This window comes from Sus scrofa, chromosome 3 (genome assembly GCF_000003025.6).
Source record: "Sus scrofa isolate TJ Tabasco breed Duroc chromosome 3, Sscrofa11.1, whole genome shotgun sequence".
NCBI lineage: Eukaryota > Metazoa > Chordata > Mammalia > Artiodactyla > Suidae > Sus > Sus scrofa.
This window is the reverse complement of record NC_010445.4, coordinates 49,452,896-49,469,826: the sequence shown is the minus strand read 5'-3', so window position 1 is coordinate 49,469,826 and position 16,931 is coordinate 49,452,896. Positions and strand designations below refer to the sequence as shown.

The window sequence follows — 16,931 nt, the reverse complement described above, 5'->3', positions numbered from 1 at the left end:
AGCTCTGGCGGGTGGATCCCATGTCACTGGCCCGGTCCCCCAGGTGGGGCAGTGGTTTTCCAGACTGTAGGGCTATGTGTGTTTCGAGGGCAAGTGGCAGTGAATGGCCTCTCAGGTCTAAGGAGGCTGGCAGCCAGTGGAGCCAGGGAGCTGGAGGACAGAAGAGTAAACTCATTTTGCCCAGGCCCACGGAGAATATGTGACTGTCATCACTTGTCACTGGCCCAGTGGGGCCTAGAATCCCATCTGTGCTTCTGCTTCTTACTGCTCTACCATGCCCCGGGGGAAGGTTAGTTGAAGAACCGCCAGACACAGGGCTAGGGCCTCAGCCCTGTGCTGGCATTTAAACCTCGCCTTACCAGGTTAGGGCCTCAGCCCTGTGCTGGCATTTAAACTTCGCCTTACCAGGTAGGCACTGCTGATTCCCGCACTGTGCAGGCAAGCGGACAGAGGCAGAGAGAAGTGAAAGACTTCTCCCACAGTCCACGGTGGTAAGAAGAGCGCAAGGGTCAGAACCCAGAACTCAACACCACTGGAAACTTTTTCTATATGAAATTCAGCTGTCGGTGGAATAGTATATAGAATAACATTTGTGTTCTCCTTTAAACAATGTAAGAGTGAAAATGTGTTAACGAACAAGAGGAGTAAAAGGAGATAATTCAGAAATAACTATTTCCTTCTGAAAAGGATTTGCTATGAGATTTTAAAAAACGGCAAACTTCACGGTGCACATTATGCCATGTAGAAACATTTATTCTTCCTGAACTTTCTGAGAAGTCTGTTTCACATGACTGATCGCTGTATGTACATAACTAGAAATGTGCAAAGATTGACATCAGGCTAATTCTAAATTCCTCATGTTTTGACTGGTTACATTTAAGAATGATCAAAGTCATATTTTTTCATAAAAATATTAACTTCAATCATTGACATTTATTAAATATCCCTTGGGCTCATACTAAACATGTTGGAAGGTGGAAAAGATGTGTTCTAATAAACTAATGAAGGTTAAGAGCTGCTGATCAGATACAAGTAAATACTTCCATAGTTATAGTCTACTCCCCAAACTCAGCATCCTTGCACTTACACATACTCACACTTACGCCAAGTTCCTCACTTCCACGCTGGCTCTAAGCTCCTGAGTGTGTCCATCATGAGCTTGCTGTCTGTCTGCTTAGAGGAAGCACTTAACCACTTTTTACACTTCCTGCTGCTCAATATTAATAAACTAGGTCATCTTTAAAAGAAGCTTTTCATGCAAAGACTGTTACTCTAATTTATAATCTCTCTTATTAAGAGTATACATCTACACATTTGGGTATCATTTTAGAAAATGATGTTAAGCAAAGAAAGATTTTTTTTAAAAATCTTTTTGGGGCCTCACCCATGGCATATGGAGGTTCCCAGGTTAGGGGTCAAATAGGAGCTGTAGCTGCTGGCCTAAACCACAGCCACAGCAATGCCAGATCCTAGCTGTGTCTGTGACCTACACCATAGCTCATGGCAACGCTGGATCCTTAACCCACTGAGCGAGGCCAGGGATCAAACCTGTGCCCTCATGGATCCTAGTCAGATTCATTTCCGCTGAGCCACAATGGGAATGCCAAGAAACTTGTTGAACTGTTATTCAAATAATTATTCCTATTTTTTAGCAGCTCCTGTGTGCTCAGTACCATAGCAGAGGCTGCAGACCATCCTGAAAGGAGGAAGACCGGCCCTGTCTTCCAGAAGCTTAATTCAATGCAGTGGTTTAGAAAGTACAGGCCAATAGTCAACAGTATCAGCAGTACTTCAGAACTTGTTAGTAATGTGGATTCTTGTGTCCACACGCCACACCTCTTAAATCAGAAACTTTGGGTGTAGGGCCCAGCTAAGCATTGTCAGGCTCTCCCGGTGACTCTAATGCTCATTCAAGTTTGAGAAGCTGTGATGGAATGGGATACGATCCCAAGGCAAAAAAATAACATCTGAGGATCAGGAAAGGTTTATGCACACTCACTTGGGACACACTTCCTGGTCTCATCCTGTGTGCCAGGTACTGTGCTGGCTGCTGAGAACCCAAAGATGAGAGACACGGTTTCAGGGACCTTATCAAAGAGGTGACCGAGGAGATGGGTTTTACAAGAAAGTCAGTGTTCTAAGCACATAAGCACAGCTTCAATATGATCTGGTTGTAAAAGGAATGAGAAATGACAATAATAAAATAACATAATCATCAATTATGATACTGAAGGTAATTATCCGAAACTCAGAACTGTGGTTCTAAGTAGCTAGAAACATAAGTGCAAAATGTGACCTATTTTTTCAGTTGCTATATGCACTATGAAGCATTTTAATTTTATTTGTGCTCAGACATACAGTTGGCACATCTGATAAAATATCTGAAACATAAATATCTTAAACATTATATAGCCAACAAGAAGAATCAATACCCCAAGTTCTCAGTATACATTCTTTTCATGATTCATTCATTCAACACATTTATCGAGACCTTCAAGTGCAGACACGGTGCGTGCTCAGGATGAGGTGGGAGAGTCAAAAGAAACATACAGATCTGTCCTGGAGGAACTTCTAACCCAGTGAGGTGATGATGCCAGCCAGGCAGGACAGTGCTTGTTGGTTTCCCTCAGCTTCGTTCTTGGCAACTATTGGCACCAAATAAAAATGTTAGTGAGAATATCATGATCTTTGAATAAAAGGAAAATTCTTACACTAAAACTTAAGCACGTATGGTTACTACATAATACTCACAGATAATACTTTACCAGAAATAAATCTTTGGTCTACAAATTCAAATGTGTAACAACACAAAGCTCTGTACCAGAGCTTTATTTCCACTTTAAGCCCCCACTCAGCTGCAGTGACAATGACCTTGACAGCGAGGCCGGCCCCCTTCTTCAGGGCTGTGTCTGGTTAGGGGATTTCTGAGGTGCCAGGACAAGGAGAAATGGGAGATGGCAGGTCCTCACATCACTGGTCCCCACAGGGGTTCTGAGATGCTCTTTGTCCACGTGGTGTCTGGTTTTCAGTCTTGGTTTCGGGGCTGACAGGCCTGGCCCCTCCAGTCAGGGTGACTATCTGGCTTGAGGGTGCGGATGTCACAGCCTCCTTACTTGGATGTGGCAGGAATCTCTGTGAGGTGGCCCTTCTGCCTGGACCATTTGAAACATTGCCTGAGAACTTGTTAGAGGCAAATTCTCCCCTGCTCTACTTCCCACATCAGAAACTTTGATCGAAACACAGCAGTCCCCATATACTCTCAGACTCCAATCTCCAAGGCTCTGTAGTGAGAGCAGGTGTTACCATCTCTCCTGCCCCTGGGGTGCACAGCCACATTAAAACCTTATTCTACTTCCTCCTCTCTGACTCTTGATGTTTTTCTTCTGCCCAGGGGACACTCGGAGGCACCAATTATCATGGGGTTTTGTTTTGTTTTTGTTTTTGTTTTGTTTTTTGTTTTTGTAGGGATGCACCTGTGGCATATGGAAGTTCCCAGGCTAGGGGTCAAATTGGAACTACAGCTGCCAGCCTACACCACAGCCACAGCAACGCCAGATCCCAGCCTCGTCCACGACCTAGTCAGGTTCGTTAACCGCCAGCCATGAAGGGAACTCCAGAGGCACTAATTATCTTAATAGATTTCGTTTTAAGCAGGGAAGTACTGTTAAACTGGAAGAGGGGGCGGGGGTTGGGGAAGCACAGGTCTTACCTGCTGTAAAACGTTTTTGCTGATGAAGAAGAGCTTCGGGCTTCAGGTTAGGTGATTGTCCTGAAACGGACAGGAATAAAGACTACATCAAAAACCTCATTTTTAGACTCTAAAATGATGTACTTAGCTGAGGTGGGGGTGGGGGCTTGAGGAAATTAGACAAGGATAGAGAACTGAGAGGGAAAACACCCACCATCACCACCATCCTGCCACTTCTCTGCCCTGGTGACAGTCAAGAAGCTACAAGAGATGTCCAGACAGAGGCGACAGGGGAGGGGCTTACCCTACTTTGGCTCCAACCTCACGACACCTAGTTGGGGTATTCATTTCCATTTCATAGAGGTGGGAGCTCAACAAAGATGCGCTTCTCGGGCGGCCGTTATTTTCAGAGGCGGGTTCATTCCGAGTATTATTTCGGGAACAAACATTTGAGTGCCTACTACATGCGAGGCGTTTTGAACTAGGAAACAAAAGGTACAACGCTCAAAAAAAAGAACACCAAAGAGCTTCCAGAGGTACCTACTGCTGAATTGACTGTAACACTCATCGTCCTCCCTAGTCGCTTTCCCGCGAGGCCACCCTCGGACTCTCATTGGCCTCTTCCCATGACGTCATAGGAGGCGCGACCAGGACCGACCAATCGTGGCCCGCTCTGTGAACTTCGCCTGTTTCTCTCTTCGCGCAGACTTGAAACGCCAATCGTTTCCACTACAAACGGCCCTTTCACTCCTCTCGCCCTAGGATTATCCCCTGGCGAGAACCCGCCCAGCATCCCAGCCGAGCCGGAGAGGCGAGCGTCCCGCGCGGCGCACCCTAGTGACGACATACGCGAGGCCCCGTCCCTTACGCGTCATTTCTGAGACGCTAGCTGGGGGCCTTGTGGGTAGCCGGCCGGGGTCTCCTGGCGACGACGATGGCGGGGGATGTGGGCGGCCGCAGCTGCACGGATTCCGAGCTGCTGCTGCACCCGGAGCTGCTGTCCCAGGAGTTCCTTCTCCTCACCCTGGAGCAGGTGCGGCGCGCGCCGGGGAGGGCGGGCCTGCTCGAGAGGGCGCTGGGACTTGAGCTCGCTCCGAGGCATCCTCGGCGGCGCCGGACACACCCGCTGCTGGGTAGTGTGGCTCTCCGCCCGGCGCCCCTGTCGGGGAAGAGGCGTCCTCAGAACGTCGGGAACTCCGGGGAGTTAAAATTCCCTTTTTGGTCGCTGATGAGTCCGAAGAGGGGTCCAGGCGAACCCCCGCGGCCTGGGTGTAAGCAAGGCCTGCGAAGAGAGGAGCCGGGGAAGGTCTTAGAAGAGTGGGAAGGAAGGGTGGCGGTCCCGGGCCGCCAGGGCTGGAAGGCATCGGAGAAATCGCCCTTTGTCCACTTTCCCCACGTTCAGAGATGAAGAAACTGGGTCCTCGAGAGATGAAGTCACTTCTTTGGGGGTCACACTCTCGGTAGATGGTGCAGCCAGGAAAATCTGGGGCTCCTGGCTCTCATGCAGCTTTTGCTGTTTTTCAGCTGATATGACCTGTGACAGCAGCTGAAAAATAAGACCAAAAGAAGTGATGAGTTTTGTTTAAAGTGGTAGAGAATAACCGAAAGCCTTTTGGAGGTTTTAAGTAGCATGTTTTCTTTGAGTTTCTCGGCTTAGTACTCTCTGATTTCCTCAACCTACCACCGTCCCCCAGTAGGTCATTTTAGGGATGTCAGTTACCTTTCCCACCTGTGGTTCTCAAAAGTTTTTAGGTAGAATCACAATCACCCCAGGTCTTGTGAAAACACAGACTGCTGGGCACCATCCCCAGAGTTTGGGATTCAGTTTGGGGCTGTGGCCTGAAAATTGTCATTTTTAAGAAGTTCTTGCTGGTGGTCCAAAGACCACAGTTTGAGAAGTACTGTCCTGGAGCAGTGCTTCCCAAACTAAGGTGCCTGTGGATTGTCCAAGTCCCATTCCTCTGAGCGAGTCCAGAGTGAAAACTGATGATGAAGAATAGTCCAGTGTAAGGGACAAAGGAAGTAAAGTTTGTGCTTTTATTTTTTTCTTTTCTTCTTTGGCTGTCATTTGGCATATGGAGTTCCCTAGCCGGGGATCAGATCTGAGCCACAGTTATGGGTCATTTAACTCACTGTATCTGGCCGGGGTTGGAACCTGGGTCCTGGCATTGCAGAGACACCACCGTTGGTGCCACAGTGAAAACTCCAAGGTTGTGCTTTTAAATTTTGAAGAACAAGGACTGGGGATGCATTTGTTAGAGGACATAGATTGGATTTATTTTGTTAGTTCTACCAAATAGAAATGTTTCCAAACATTTCTGAACTGCTTTTGAGCCCATGATCTCTTTTCCACCCTCATTTCCTTCCTAAATCCAGACCCTATCCCTAACTGCTCCTGTGCCTTGTGCCGTGTTTTCCATCATGGTGAGAACAAATGGGAAAATGGGGGAGAATGAGCTGATGCAGAGATGGGTGGTGGGGCAGTGACTGGGAGCCACCTGAAAGGCCCGGTGCAAACACCAGGAGCTGCTTGCTCTGATATGCACTGTTGTCAGGGCTGCCATCAGTAAGGAGACTGCAGATTCCATCTGCAAGGCCACGTGAGGTCTGGGTAGTGAACTTCCATTTAAGACGCACCATCAGGGCAATGTGGGGAATAACATACAGGGTGAGACCTCCAGCCTGCTGATGTGATCATGATGGTAACACTCTGGATGTCTTTTTGACAGGATGCAGTCACTGTTACCATGTTTGCTTTCTTTGCTCTCATCTCCACAAGTCCTTCATTTCCAGTTCTCTTCATGGATTAGGATGATGCTGTTGGAATGGTCTTCACGCCTGGTGTGTGGGCTGTGCAGTGTGGACAGCAGTCCTTGTCACATACAACTATTGTCTTAGAGATGAGGCTGAATGGAGTATTTGAGGAGCTTAGGCTCTTTGTAATACTGCTTCTTGCAGTCTCCTTTGGGATCACAGGCACTTGGCTGATCTTGAGGATGGTGTTACACTTGTTATTTTATTTTTTTTGTCTTTTTGCCATTTCTTGGGCTGCTCCTGCGGCATATGGAGATTCCCAGGCTAGGGGTCAAATCGGAGCTGTAGCCGCTGGCCTACACCAGAGCCACAGCAACGCAGGATCTGAGCCGCGTCTGCAACCACAGCTCAGGGCAATGCCAGATCCTTAACCCACTGAGCAAGGCCAGGGATCGAACCCACAGCCTCATGGTTCCTAGTTGGATTCTTTAACCACTGAGCCACGACGGGAACTCCTACACTTGTTATTTAAACAGTCATGTTGTACCCTGTTAGGTAGATAGTTGATGAGTTATGGAAATGGAGAACCTTGTTTTGAAATTACTTTTGTTTCCTTTTCCACAGAAGAACATAGCTGTTGAAAATGACCTGAGAATAAACAAAGACAGTCTTACTGATCTTTATGTTCAGCACGCAATACCACTGCCTCAGAGAGATTTGCCAAAGAATAGATGGGGGAAAATGATGGAAAAGAAAAGAGAACAGCACGAGATAAGAAATGAGACAAAAAGGTACTTTTCAGTTGTTCTGGTTATCGTCTTGTCTTAGATGACTGAACAGTTTTGCTTTTCTTTTTTTCCCCAGGTAAACTTAGGTACAAAGTATTTACTCAACAACTGTTCATTGAGCACCAGGCTCTGGGCTGTAGCATGAATAAATCTGACAGAATTCCTTGCTTGTATTTTAGGTGGGAGAAACATAATTAAAAAGCAAAGTAAAATATACAGTGTGCTACACTGGGATAAATGCTAAGGAGAAAAATAAAACAGAGTGGCCAGGATAAACCTAGGTGAGAAATGACATTTCAGTAAAGGAACCTGTAGAAAGCTAGCATTCCAGGCAGAACATGAGAGCCTGGCCAGGGCTGTGTCCCCATAATGTGCCCAGAACAGCGCAGAGGCTTTCAGGGCTTTGGGGGGTGGCAGGTGGGAGGATGTGGAAGAGGGAGAGTGTGGGAGACTGTCGGTCACTGTAGGAACCTTGGCCTTGCTCTGAGATGAGAAGCCATTAGGGATTTTGAGCAGAGCAAGGACACCGTCTGATGTATGTTTTAAGAGGTTCATACTGGTACCTGTTCACTTTGGATGCAGCATCATTTTAGCCTCTGGTTACCTATTGCTACAGGCTGTGTTTTAGCACTGGCCTTGATGAATCTGTGGATTGTGCTGTAGATACCTTTAATTTATCTTTGGCGACTCTTATTAATTAATGAAAGTATTCCCTTCTTGATCTGTACGTTCAGGCACATCATCCTAAGCAAAGCACCCAGTGCTGTTACGTCTTCCTTCCTATGACAGTCCCTTTGAGTCCCTCTTTGTCATTTTGGAAAGGATCTCTGACTCTGTTGTAAAAATCATACTTGGACTCCTGAATCAGAGCCTCCAAGCTGGAGGGATCTAGGGCTCATCAGGCCTTGTTGACTTGCTTATGACTGTATCTGAAGGAGCTGTGATGTACCCCAGGTCACACAGTGCCAGGACCAGCTCTAGAACTCTGCTTCCCGTACCTTCCTGTGCTCCTGAGTCTTAGGCTGAGCCCTCCCGAGCTGCTGAGTCCTGCCCTCAGCCGCTCTGCCTCCCTGCTGCAGTGGCAGTGGGTGTGCAGTGGGCTTATTTTTCATCTTCTACCAAGTAATGCTCATTGGCAACCTAAGATTTGGTGAGTTTGGCCAGTCACCTAGGTTCTGGCTGAAATGCAAATTCTGAATCAGTTCAGACTCAAGCCCCAGATTCTGCATTTCTTACAAGCTCCCAATTTCTTATAAGCTACTCATAACCAGCTGCTCAAGCTGTTTTTTTTTTACAGCCACACCCACAGCACATGGAGGTTCCCAGACTAGGGGTCCAATCAAAGCTACAGCTGCTGGCCTACACCACAGCCACAGCAACGCGGGATCCGAGCCTCGTCTGCGACCTACACCACAGCTCACGGCAGCGCCAGATCCTTAATCTACCGTGAGAGGCCAGAGATGGAGCCGGTGTTCTCATGGATCCTAGTCTGGTTTGTTACAGCTGAAATTCAGGAACTCCTCAAATTCTTTTTTTTTTTTTTTAGTTTTTTTTTTTCTTTTCTCACATTCTTTCAACATGTTTAGGTGAAGGGTTTTTTTTCCCATAAACAAACCTGTTGTTTCACTTGAGGTATAATTAATGAATATATGAATGCTTTTTTTTACTTATCTTGCGGCTTAAGAATGGAAAATAAGTTTTCAGAAACTAAATATGAAGATTTGCTAAGTTTAAAACTCAAAATTATACAAATATAAGAAAAAGTTTAGAAAATGCCTTGGCTTTAAAAGACCTCCAGTGAATGGAAAAGAGCCTCCTATCATTGTTTGTGGACTGCCATGATGGTAGTTTGGTACAGTTTTATTTTTTATTTCTTTATTTTTTTTGCTTTTTTAGGGCCACACCCATGGCATACAGAGGTTCCCAGACTAGGGGTCCAGTCGGAGCTACAGCTGCCAACCTATGCCACAGCCAGAGCCACATCAGATCCAAGCCACGTTTGTGACCTATACCACAGCTCACAGCAATGCCAGATCCTTAACTCACTGAGCGAGGCCAGGGAGCAAACCCTCAACCTCATGGTTCCTAGTCGGATTTGTTTCTGCTGTGTCACAACGGGAACTCCTGATAGTTTTATAGTCTCTTATCCTTTCTAAGTAATTATTGATACATGGGCAAGGTAACCCTGTTAGGATGGTGATTTTTAAAAATTAAAAATTTTTTTCTGGAGTTCCCGTCGTGGCTCAGTGATTAATGAACCTGAGTAGTAACCATGAGGTTTCAGATTTGATCCTTGGCCTCGATCAGTGGGTTAAGGATCTGGCATTGCCATGAGCTGTGACGTAGGTCACAGACGCAGTTCAGATCCCACATGGCCGTGGCTGTGGTGTTGGCCGGCAGCTGCAGCTCCAATTCGACCTCTAGCTTGGGAAGCTCCATATGACATGGGTGCAGCCCTAAAAAGACAAAAGAAAAAAAAAAAATTTCAGTTACTAGGAGATCCTGTTTGAAGTTTTAGGGTTAGTTTGTGGATTGATGCTTTGAAAATAACAGTATCTTATATACATGAAAGGGAACTTTAAATTTTTGTCAGTCAATGTTTTCAACTTAAAAGCACCTGAAGGTTGGGAGTTCCCATCGTGGCTCAGTGGTTGGTGAACACAACTAGTGTCCATGAGGACAAGGGTTCACTGGGTTAGGGATCCGGTGTTGCCGTGAGCTGTGGTGTATGTCACAGATGTGGCTCGGATCCCGAGTTGCTGTGGCTGTGGTGTAGGCCGGCAGCTGCAGCTCTGATTCAACCCCTAGCCTGGGAACCATGCCAAAAAAAAAAAAAAAAAAAAAAGGCACCTGAAAGTTATTTTGTTGAGGGAGCACATAGAAAACCTCATTTCCAGTTGTCCTCCTTACATGGATTCATTCCCAGGCCCTGGTTGGCCATCTAGGTGGTATCGTTCACGAAGCCATCTCTCCGATTTCAGGAGCAGCAGTGTAGACGGGCTACGGAAAAGACCCCTCATTGTGTTTGATGGAAGTTCAACAAGTACAAGCATAAAAGTGAAAAAGACCGAGAACGGAGATAACGACCGACTCAAGCCCCCGCCTCAGGCGAGCGTCACCAGCAATGCCTTTCGGAAATTATCAAATTCCTCTTCAGGTGTTTCACCCCTAAGTTTGTCTTCCAATTTGCCTACGAACAATAAAATGGAACCCAGTACTAATGACACTAACCAGAACCATGACTTACTGCATAGGAAAAGCCCTCCGGGCCCCGTGAAGTCGCCACCTTTGTCGCCTGTTGCAGCTGCTCCCGTGAAGTTAAAGCGAGCTGCCCCTAAGGAGGAAGCTGAGGCTGCGGTGAGTGTCCTGGTCTCTGGGCCAACCTGCGATGGGAAGGAAACTATGGCAGAGGTGGGTCTGCTGTGTCACCTGCTGTTCTGGAAGCTTCCAGGGACCTGTCCTGTTTGCACTTCTCATTTCTCATGTGTTTGAGCCTTGGAATCCACAATAGGCTAATGTTTTTTAAAGTGCACTCCATTTATTTCTGTTTAAAGTGTGTAAAGAGAGCGTTCCTGAGGACTTTTCCTAGCTGTTCCTCATTTAGATTCTTTTGCCATCTTGGAGCTGAAAGGGGGAAATAACTCCTTTGTTGGCAGGGCTCGGATGTTAACCAAGTCGTCCAGGGTCACACATTCCTTAAGGAGCGTTTTAGAGCCTGATCCTAAGTCAGTCTGTTTGCACTGACCTTAGAATCACACCAGAATCTTGGGATTTGCCACCTGCCTCCCCTGCTCCTCTCGTGTTTCCATCTTTAGAAGGATGGAGGAGGTCGGGAGCTCTGCCCCCCTGTGCTGTGCTGTACCTACCCGTCTGCATGCTGACCTTGGCCTAGGCTTCTCAGAAAAGTGACTCCACTTTTAAACATCCAGCAGTTCATATGTTTTTATTTATTGTCTTAGTTCATTCAGGCTGATGCAACCACAAAATGCCACTGACTGGATGGCTCAAACAGTAAATATTTATTTCCTGTAGTTCTGGAGACTACAAGTCCAAAGTCAGGATGGCAAATTCAGTATCTGGTGAGGGCCCCCTTCCTGTGTCCAGCTCAGCTGCATTTCACTGTGTCCTCATAGCGAGGGAGGGGCAGGTGTTCCCTGACCCCCTTGGTGAGGGCCCCACCCTCAGGACCTAATGGCCCCCCAAGGCCCCGCCTCCAGATACTGTCACATGGGGGATTCGGAGGGGACGCACATTCAGTCTGAGGCATTCCTGTAGGATACTTTGTCTTTGTTGTCTTCATGTTGTGTGTCAGAGGGATTAAGCCTCTGAAATAGCAGACCCTGGAAAGAGAAAGCTGCTGCGTATTGACCAGCCCAAAAGTTCCTATATTAGTTCATTTGTTTGTTAACTCCTTCCAGCAACCCCGTGAAGTAGGTGCAGTAGTTCTTCCCATTTCACAGATGAGGAAGAAGAGGCTTGGTTTTTGGTTTTTTGTTTCTTTGGGCCACACCTGCAACATGTGAAAGTTTCCAGGCCAGGGATCGAACCTGCGCCACAGCAGTGACAATGCTGGATCTTTAAACCACTGCACCACAAGGGAACTCTCCAAGCATAGATAATTTAAATAAACTGCCCAGGGTTCCAGAGTTAGTACGTGGCCAGTCTGCAGTTTGAATTCAGGTCTATTTGACCCCAGCATGCACACTGCCTATGGCAGCGCACTGCCTCCATCCTTATTTCCGTCACTGCTGTGGGAAAGAGGAGGGTGGCAGGTGAGAGGGATATAGTAAAATACCCGCCTTCAGAGGTGTGCTTTTCCCTTTTAAATCTGTGTTAAGATATTAGGTGGTGAGGTTGGTGGGAGATGGGCTTGGCAGAAAAAAAGTGGGTCTGGAGTGATCTGTAGTTCTGTACTCCAAATGTACCTTAGTTCACCTGGAGGCCTTCCAAAAAGCCCAGACAGAGGTCAGAGCTCATCCCAGCCACCTCCCGTGGATGCTGCTTCGGTGGTTCTGGGATGAAGCCCAGGCTTAGCCATGTTTGTAAGCATGCGGGGTCTACTGGACGACCCTGAGAACCATAGCTGGTAAAGGGGGCGCCCAGCTGGCCTTCTCCCTCAGGGCCTGCGTGTGTCCCCACCAGGTGGCAGCAGCGCTCTCCTCGCAGGCTTTGGCGTCACCCTGGTAGTTCTGGTATTTGCTGTTTCTGCAAGTGTAAGCTGGTTTCTGCTCATGTCTTTTCAGAATAACCTGAAGCCCCCAGAAGCGAAGAGGAAGATACAGCATGTTACATGGCCATGAAGGAAGGTTTCCAGAAATGTAAATATTACTGTAATGGTAGTTTTTCAAAGAAATTCACATGTATTGAGAGTATTTACAGAGATCCTGATTATTGTGGAATTTTCTTAAGAGGTTTAAATTAGGTTCCAAAAAATAAAGTCCTTTCCTTTCCCTCCCCCCCTTCTCCTTCCTTTAAAAATCGAACAAGCAAAAACCTTACCTTTCATGCCCTGATTAGGAAAGAATTTCTTTTTAAACGAATGGTTTCATATATATCATTTATACTGATCCTAGTCAGTTAGCCGCAAGTCTGATATAACGCAGTCGGTGAATTTTAGGAATTATTCTCATTAGTCTGTGTTGGTTTTTGGGGAGATTGGAGGTTTTTTAAAGCTCTAAAATATTTATTTTAGAAGTTCGCAATTTTTTCTTTTCTGGAGTTGCAAAAGAATATAGCTGTTCATCACAGTATTTTAGTCAATCCTGCCAAGCTCATCCCCAAGGTTCTCCGTGGGAAGCATGTTGGTAGTGCTGCCAGTAAACCAACCAGAAATTCCAGATAAACTTGCTGCCGTTTCAGTGCTCACGCTGCTTCTTTCCATGATATCAGCAGGGCAGTCAGTGCTTGCTGGGGCTCCTTCCCCTGTGCTGGGAACTGACTCATGGAGAGGAGGCCCCCCTTCCCCCTGACCCCCTGGGAGGCCCCGTCTCGAGGCAACCATGCTCCTCCTCACTCCCAGCTCCTGGGGTCTGAGTCTTAACCTTTAAAATCTTCAGGTGAATAATCATGTTGGAGGGGTTCCCATGGGCGGAAGGGGTTCCCACGGGTGGAAGGTTTTCAGGAGAGGGCTGGAATTCCAGAACCGGAATCCAGGAAGCCTGGCTGGATGGCGACTCAGCCTGACGTGTGGTTGGCAGAAGAGGGGTCCCAAGTCAGGTCCCTGGCCCACTTCGGGCACCACCATGGTTCCCGTGGTATTAGCTGACGTCTTTTCCCTCTTGTCAGAGAAGTCGGTGGGGAGGCGTGTGGCCCTCATGTCATGGGCTCTGGTACCCGCTCCCTGCTATCTTTCTAGCCAAGGCCCAGGGTGCTGTATACTCCTGCCTTGTGTGTGGTTGATCTTCAGTTGGGGTTCACCTTTCAGAGCAGTTTATTCCTTTTTTTATTTGTTAAAACAAGCATTTGAGTTCAGCTATTGAATAGCCTTACAGAAAACTAACTCAGCCTTGCAGGTAAATACTGGACTAAAACTTTAACCCTGCAGCTTTTAGCCTTTGCCTTTATCCAGACTATAAGCCCACACACATAAGATGAAATTGAGAGACACTAAGTGTTGTGTGTGTTGTGAATGTTAAATTGTTAACTATATGGTTATCTGCAGGGCTGATGTCTGCATATTGTTGAAAGACAACCATAATCTTCTACATAACTGTGTTAAGGGAGATTTTACAAGTAGAGATTCTAGGGTAGAATGACAAATTATATTTTATATTCAGTTGTCTCTTCTGCTTCCATCTGCATTTCTCTCTTAGCTAAGAGAGAGCCATTTGACGGTTTTAAGTCAGTGGAAACTTATTTTTAGTTACTCAATAAAATTAATTTTTAATTTGTATATTTAACTTACAGAGTAGGTTGGTAATAACAGCTGAACTGTGTAACATTGTTGCTTCAAATTGAAGTTTCTATTATGAACATTCAGAACCAGTGCTCATATAGCAGCATATTATGGAGCTATTTTGAGTTGGAACAGTAGAGAAGCCTAAACCTCGTGCTGTGTGTCACGTACCCCAACACCGGAGCACGATGCCTTCTTGGCATGGCTCCAGCCCCGCACAAGAGGCTGCAGGACAATAGGGACAGGGGGTCTGTTCCGTGTGTGGGCTTCAGAGCATCCAAGGCCATAACCCAAATGGCACACCCGGCCTGCTCCTCGCTCACTGACGCCGGCTGAGCTGGTCGCGTGGATGCCTTCCTGGGTCAACGAGTGAAGGGCCTGCGAGTCAGGTGGCTCCTGGGTGCAGGCGCCTGTTGACCTCCTGCCCCTGGCCGGTGGCCTCAATATCCTCTCCCTCTCACTCTGGTCCCTGCCTTCCTTTTTCTTGCTCTCCTTTCTGTTGTTTGACTTTGTCTGCTCCCCTTCTCCCTCATCGGCTCTGTAGGTCCCCAGCTCCAGGCCTCTGCAGACACCGGGGCTGCAGGTAGGCAGGCCGTTCCCCACGTGAGGACCACACATGCCTTGGGCCCCTGCAGCACCGGGCCGTGGGGTTCACTGAGTAGCTTTACTCACCTGGGCAGCGACCAGGCATGTGGCAAGGTTGGTTCAATGACTGCTGTGAGGCTGTAATATTTCTGCGAGTATTAAAATTCTTCAGAATTGTAATTATTATTTGAAATAGTGTTTTGGTTGACTTAAGTTTTGAGAGATGCCTCTAGAGACTCATTCAGTAGCAACGACCTGTTAAAAACTTACATTAAGTAAAACTGCCAGTAGATTAAATCATATGTATGTAAGAGCTTCCTCTGTTTACTACTGTGGAACCTCAGTAATCTTGAGAGGCTCCAAAATGGTCAAGATGTTGTAAGTGTGTGCTTTTATTAAATGCTTGTGCAGGTTTTGTAATTCAGCACAGAAAGTTTAACCTTGTAAGGTACATTTTTGTATGTAAGTCTTTTAAGTAGCCTTATGCTTATTTAAATAAAACAAATAAAATTATTGACTAGGTCTGTCATTCATAAAAAAATAAAATGGAAAAACACTCTGTAGTGATTTGATCTATTTTTATTTGATGAAACTATATTGAAAAGTGTCATTTATTCTTTATAGTATTCTTTTTTTTCTTTTTTTTTTTCTTTTCAGGGCTGCACCTGCAGCGTATGGAGGTTCCCAGGTTAGGGGTCCAATCAGAACTACAGCTGCCAGCCTGTACCACAGCTACAGCAATGTGGGATCTGAGCCAAGTCTGTGACCTACACCACAGCTCACGGCAACACTGGATCCTTAACCCACTGAGCGGGGCCGGATCGAACCTGCGTCCTCATGGATACTAGTCAGACTTGTTTCTGCTGCGCCACAAGGGGAACTCCTATGGTACAATTTTCTGTCCCTGGGATCTGGCCTGGTGGCAACACCAGCCAGGTCTCAGGCCCCTGTGGGCAGCCCCAACTCTGCAGGCTGGCTCACCAGCTGCCACTGTGCTTTGAGGGATCCTGTCCCCTGACCCTTATTACCCTGTGTAAGGCAGCTGACCAAAGGTGTGGCTGTGGAATTGTTGCAGATTGGAGTGATCTTGAAAATGTTAATTTGTACTAGAATCTTACTATTAGTGACTGAAGCTCCAGATTAACTTGGGAAAGCCTCAAGTGTCTTTACCTCAAACTTTCCCGTTGTGGCTCAGTGGAAACAAATCTGATGAGGAACCAAGAGGTTGCCAGTTTGATCCCTGGCCTCACTCAGTGGGTTAAGGATCCAGCGTTACCCTGAGCTGTGGTGTAGGTCAAAGATGTGGCTTGGATCCTGCATTGCTGTGGCTGTGGTGTAAGCCGGCAGCTGTAGCTCTGATTCAAGCCCTAGCCTGGGAACCTCCATATGCCTTGGGTGCAGCCCTAAAAAGACAAAAAAAAAAAAAAGTCTTTCCCTTTTCTATCTGGATTGAAGAGTAAAAACAATTGTATTTCCCTTTAGACATTATTACTAAAGTGCTTTTTGCTGACTGAAGTGGTGCTCTGAGCTGAACTTGCTTGTCTCCCTTATTGTGGCAGAAAAGATAATGAGAGTTGGGAGTCACTAAGCCCCCACTCAGGAAGGAAATCAGACTAAGTCGTGAAATAGGGAGGGACTGGAAGGGGGCAGGGCAGTGGTTAGGAGGGGCCTCTTGGAAGAGATGTCTCTTCAAGGGGATCAGGTTCTAGAAAGCTTTCAGGATGAGCATCCTGTGTGTCATGGTTTTAAAGGCCTGCATGGTCTTCTTTGCCCCTCCCATCAAAGGTGGAGTCTGGATCCCACTGCTGGATGTGGGCTGGTCTGGTAATTTGCTTTGATCAAAGGGAGTGCTTCTGGGAGTTCCTGTTGTGCAGTGGAAAAAAAACCGATTAGTATCCATGAGGATTAGGGTTCAATCCCTGGCCTCGCTCAGTGGGTTAAGGAGCTGGCATTGCTGTGAGCTGTGGTGTAGGTGGCATATGCAGCTTGGATCCTGCATTGTGGGTGTAGCTCTGATTTGACCCCTAGCCAGGGAACTTTGATATGCCATGGGTTCAGCCCTTAGGAAAAAAAAAAAAAAAAAAAGTGCTTCTAATAAGCTTGCTCATGGCCCCTGCTGCAACCATGGGAAAAGCCTGCTGGAGAAACTGCAGCAACAGCCAGCACTGACCCCCAGACCTGCGACTGCTGGTTGCCCACTGCCACTTGCTGCCAGGTAAGA

The 16,931-nt window shown here is 46.9% G+C and overlaps 1 protein-coding gene and 1 long non-coding RNA gene across 5 annotated transcripts; one reads left to right on the top strand and one right to left on the bottom strand.

Moving 5' to 3' along the window:
* On the bottom strand, positions 733-6,747 carry LOC100625214. 3 transcript variants are annotated; one of them, XR_001307571.2, is made up of 4 exons: positions 3,993-4,308; positions 3,710-3,769; positions 2,822-3,152; positions 733-2,645 (listed from the first exon to the last, which is right to left on the bottom strand). It is a non-coding gene; the product is annotated as an uncharacterized LOC100625214 (long non-coding RNA). The 3 variants fall into 3 exon arrangements; XR_130490.4 differs by having other exon boundaries at positions 2,872-3,152; positions 3,993-4,298; XR_130489.4 differs by lacking the exon at positions 2,822-3,152 and having other exon boundaries at positions 3,993-6,747.
* On the top strand, positions 4,385-15,269 carry C3H2orf49 (chromosome 3 C2orf49 homolog). Of its 2 annotated transcripts, none has more exons than XM_021087119.1 (4): positions 4,385-4,721; positions 7,067-7,233; positions 10,212-10,587; positions 12,474-15,269. In XM_021087119.1, exons 1-4 carry the CDS (start codon positions 4,623-4,625, stop codon positions 12,528-12,530), a joined length of 699 nt encoding a protein of 232 aa, XP_020942778.1. In that variant the 5' UTR covers positions 4,385-4,622; the 3' UTR covers positions 12,531-15,269. The 2 variants fall into 2 exon arrangements, with proteins under 2 accessions (XP_020942778.1, XP_020942777.1); XM_021087118.1 differs by having other exon boundaries at positions 4,422-4,721; positions 10,212-10,641; positions 12,474-15,251.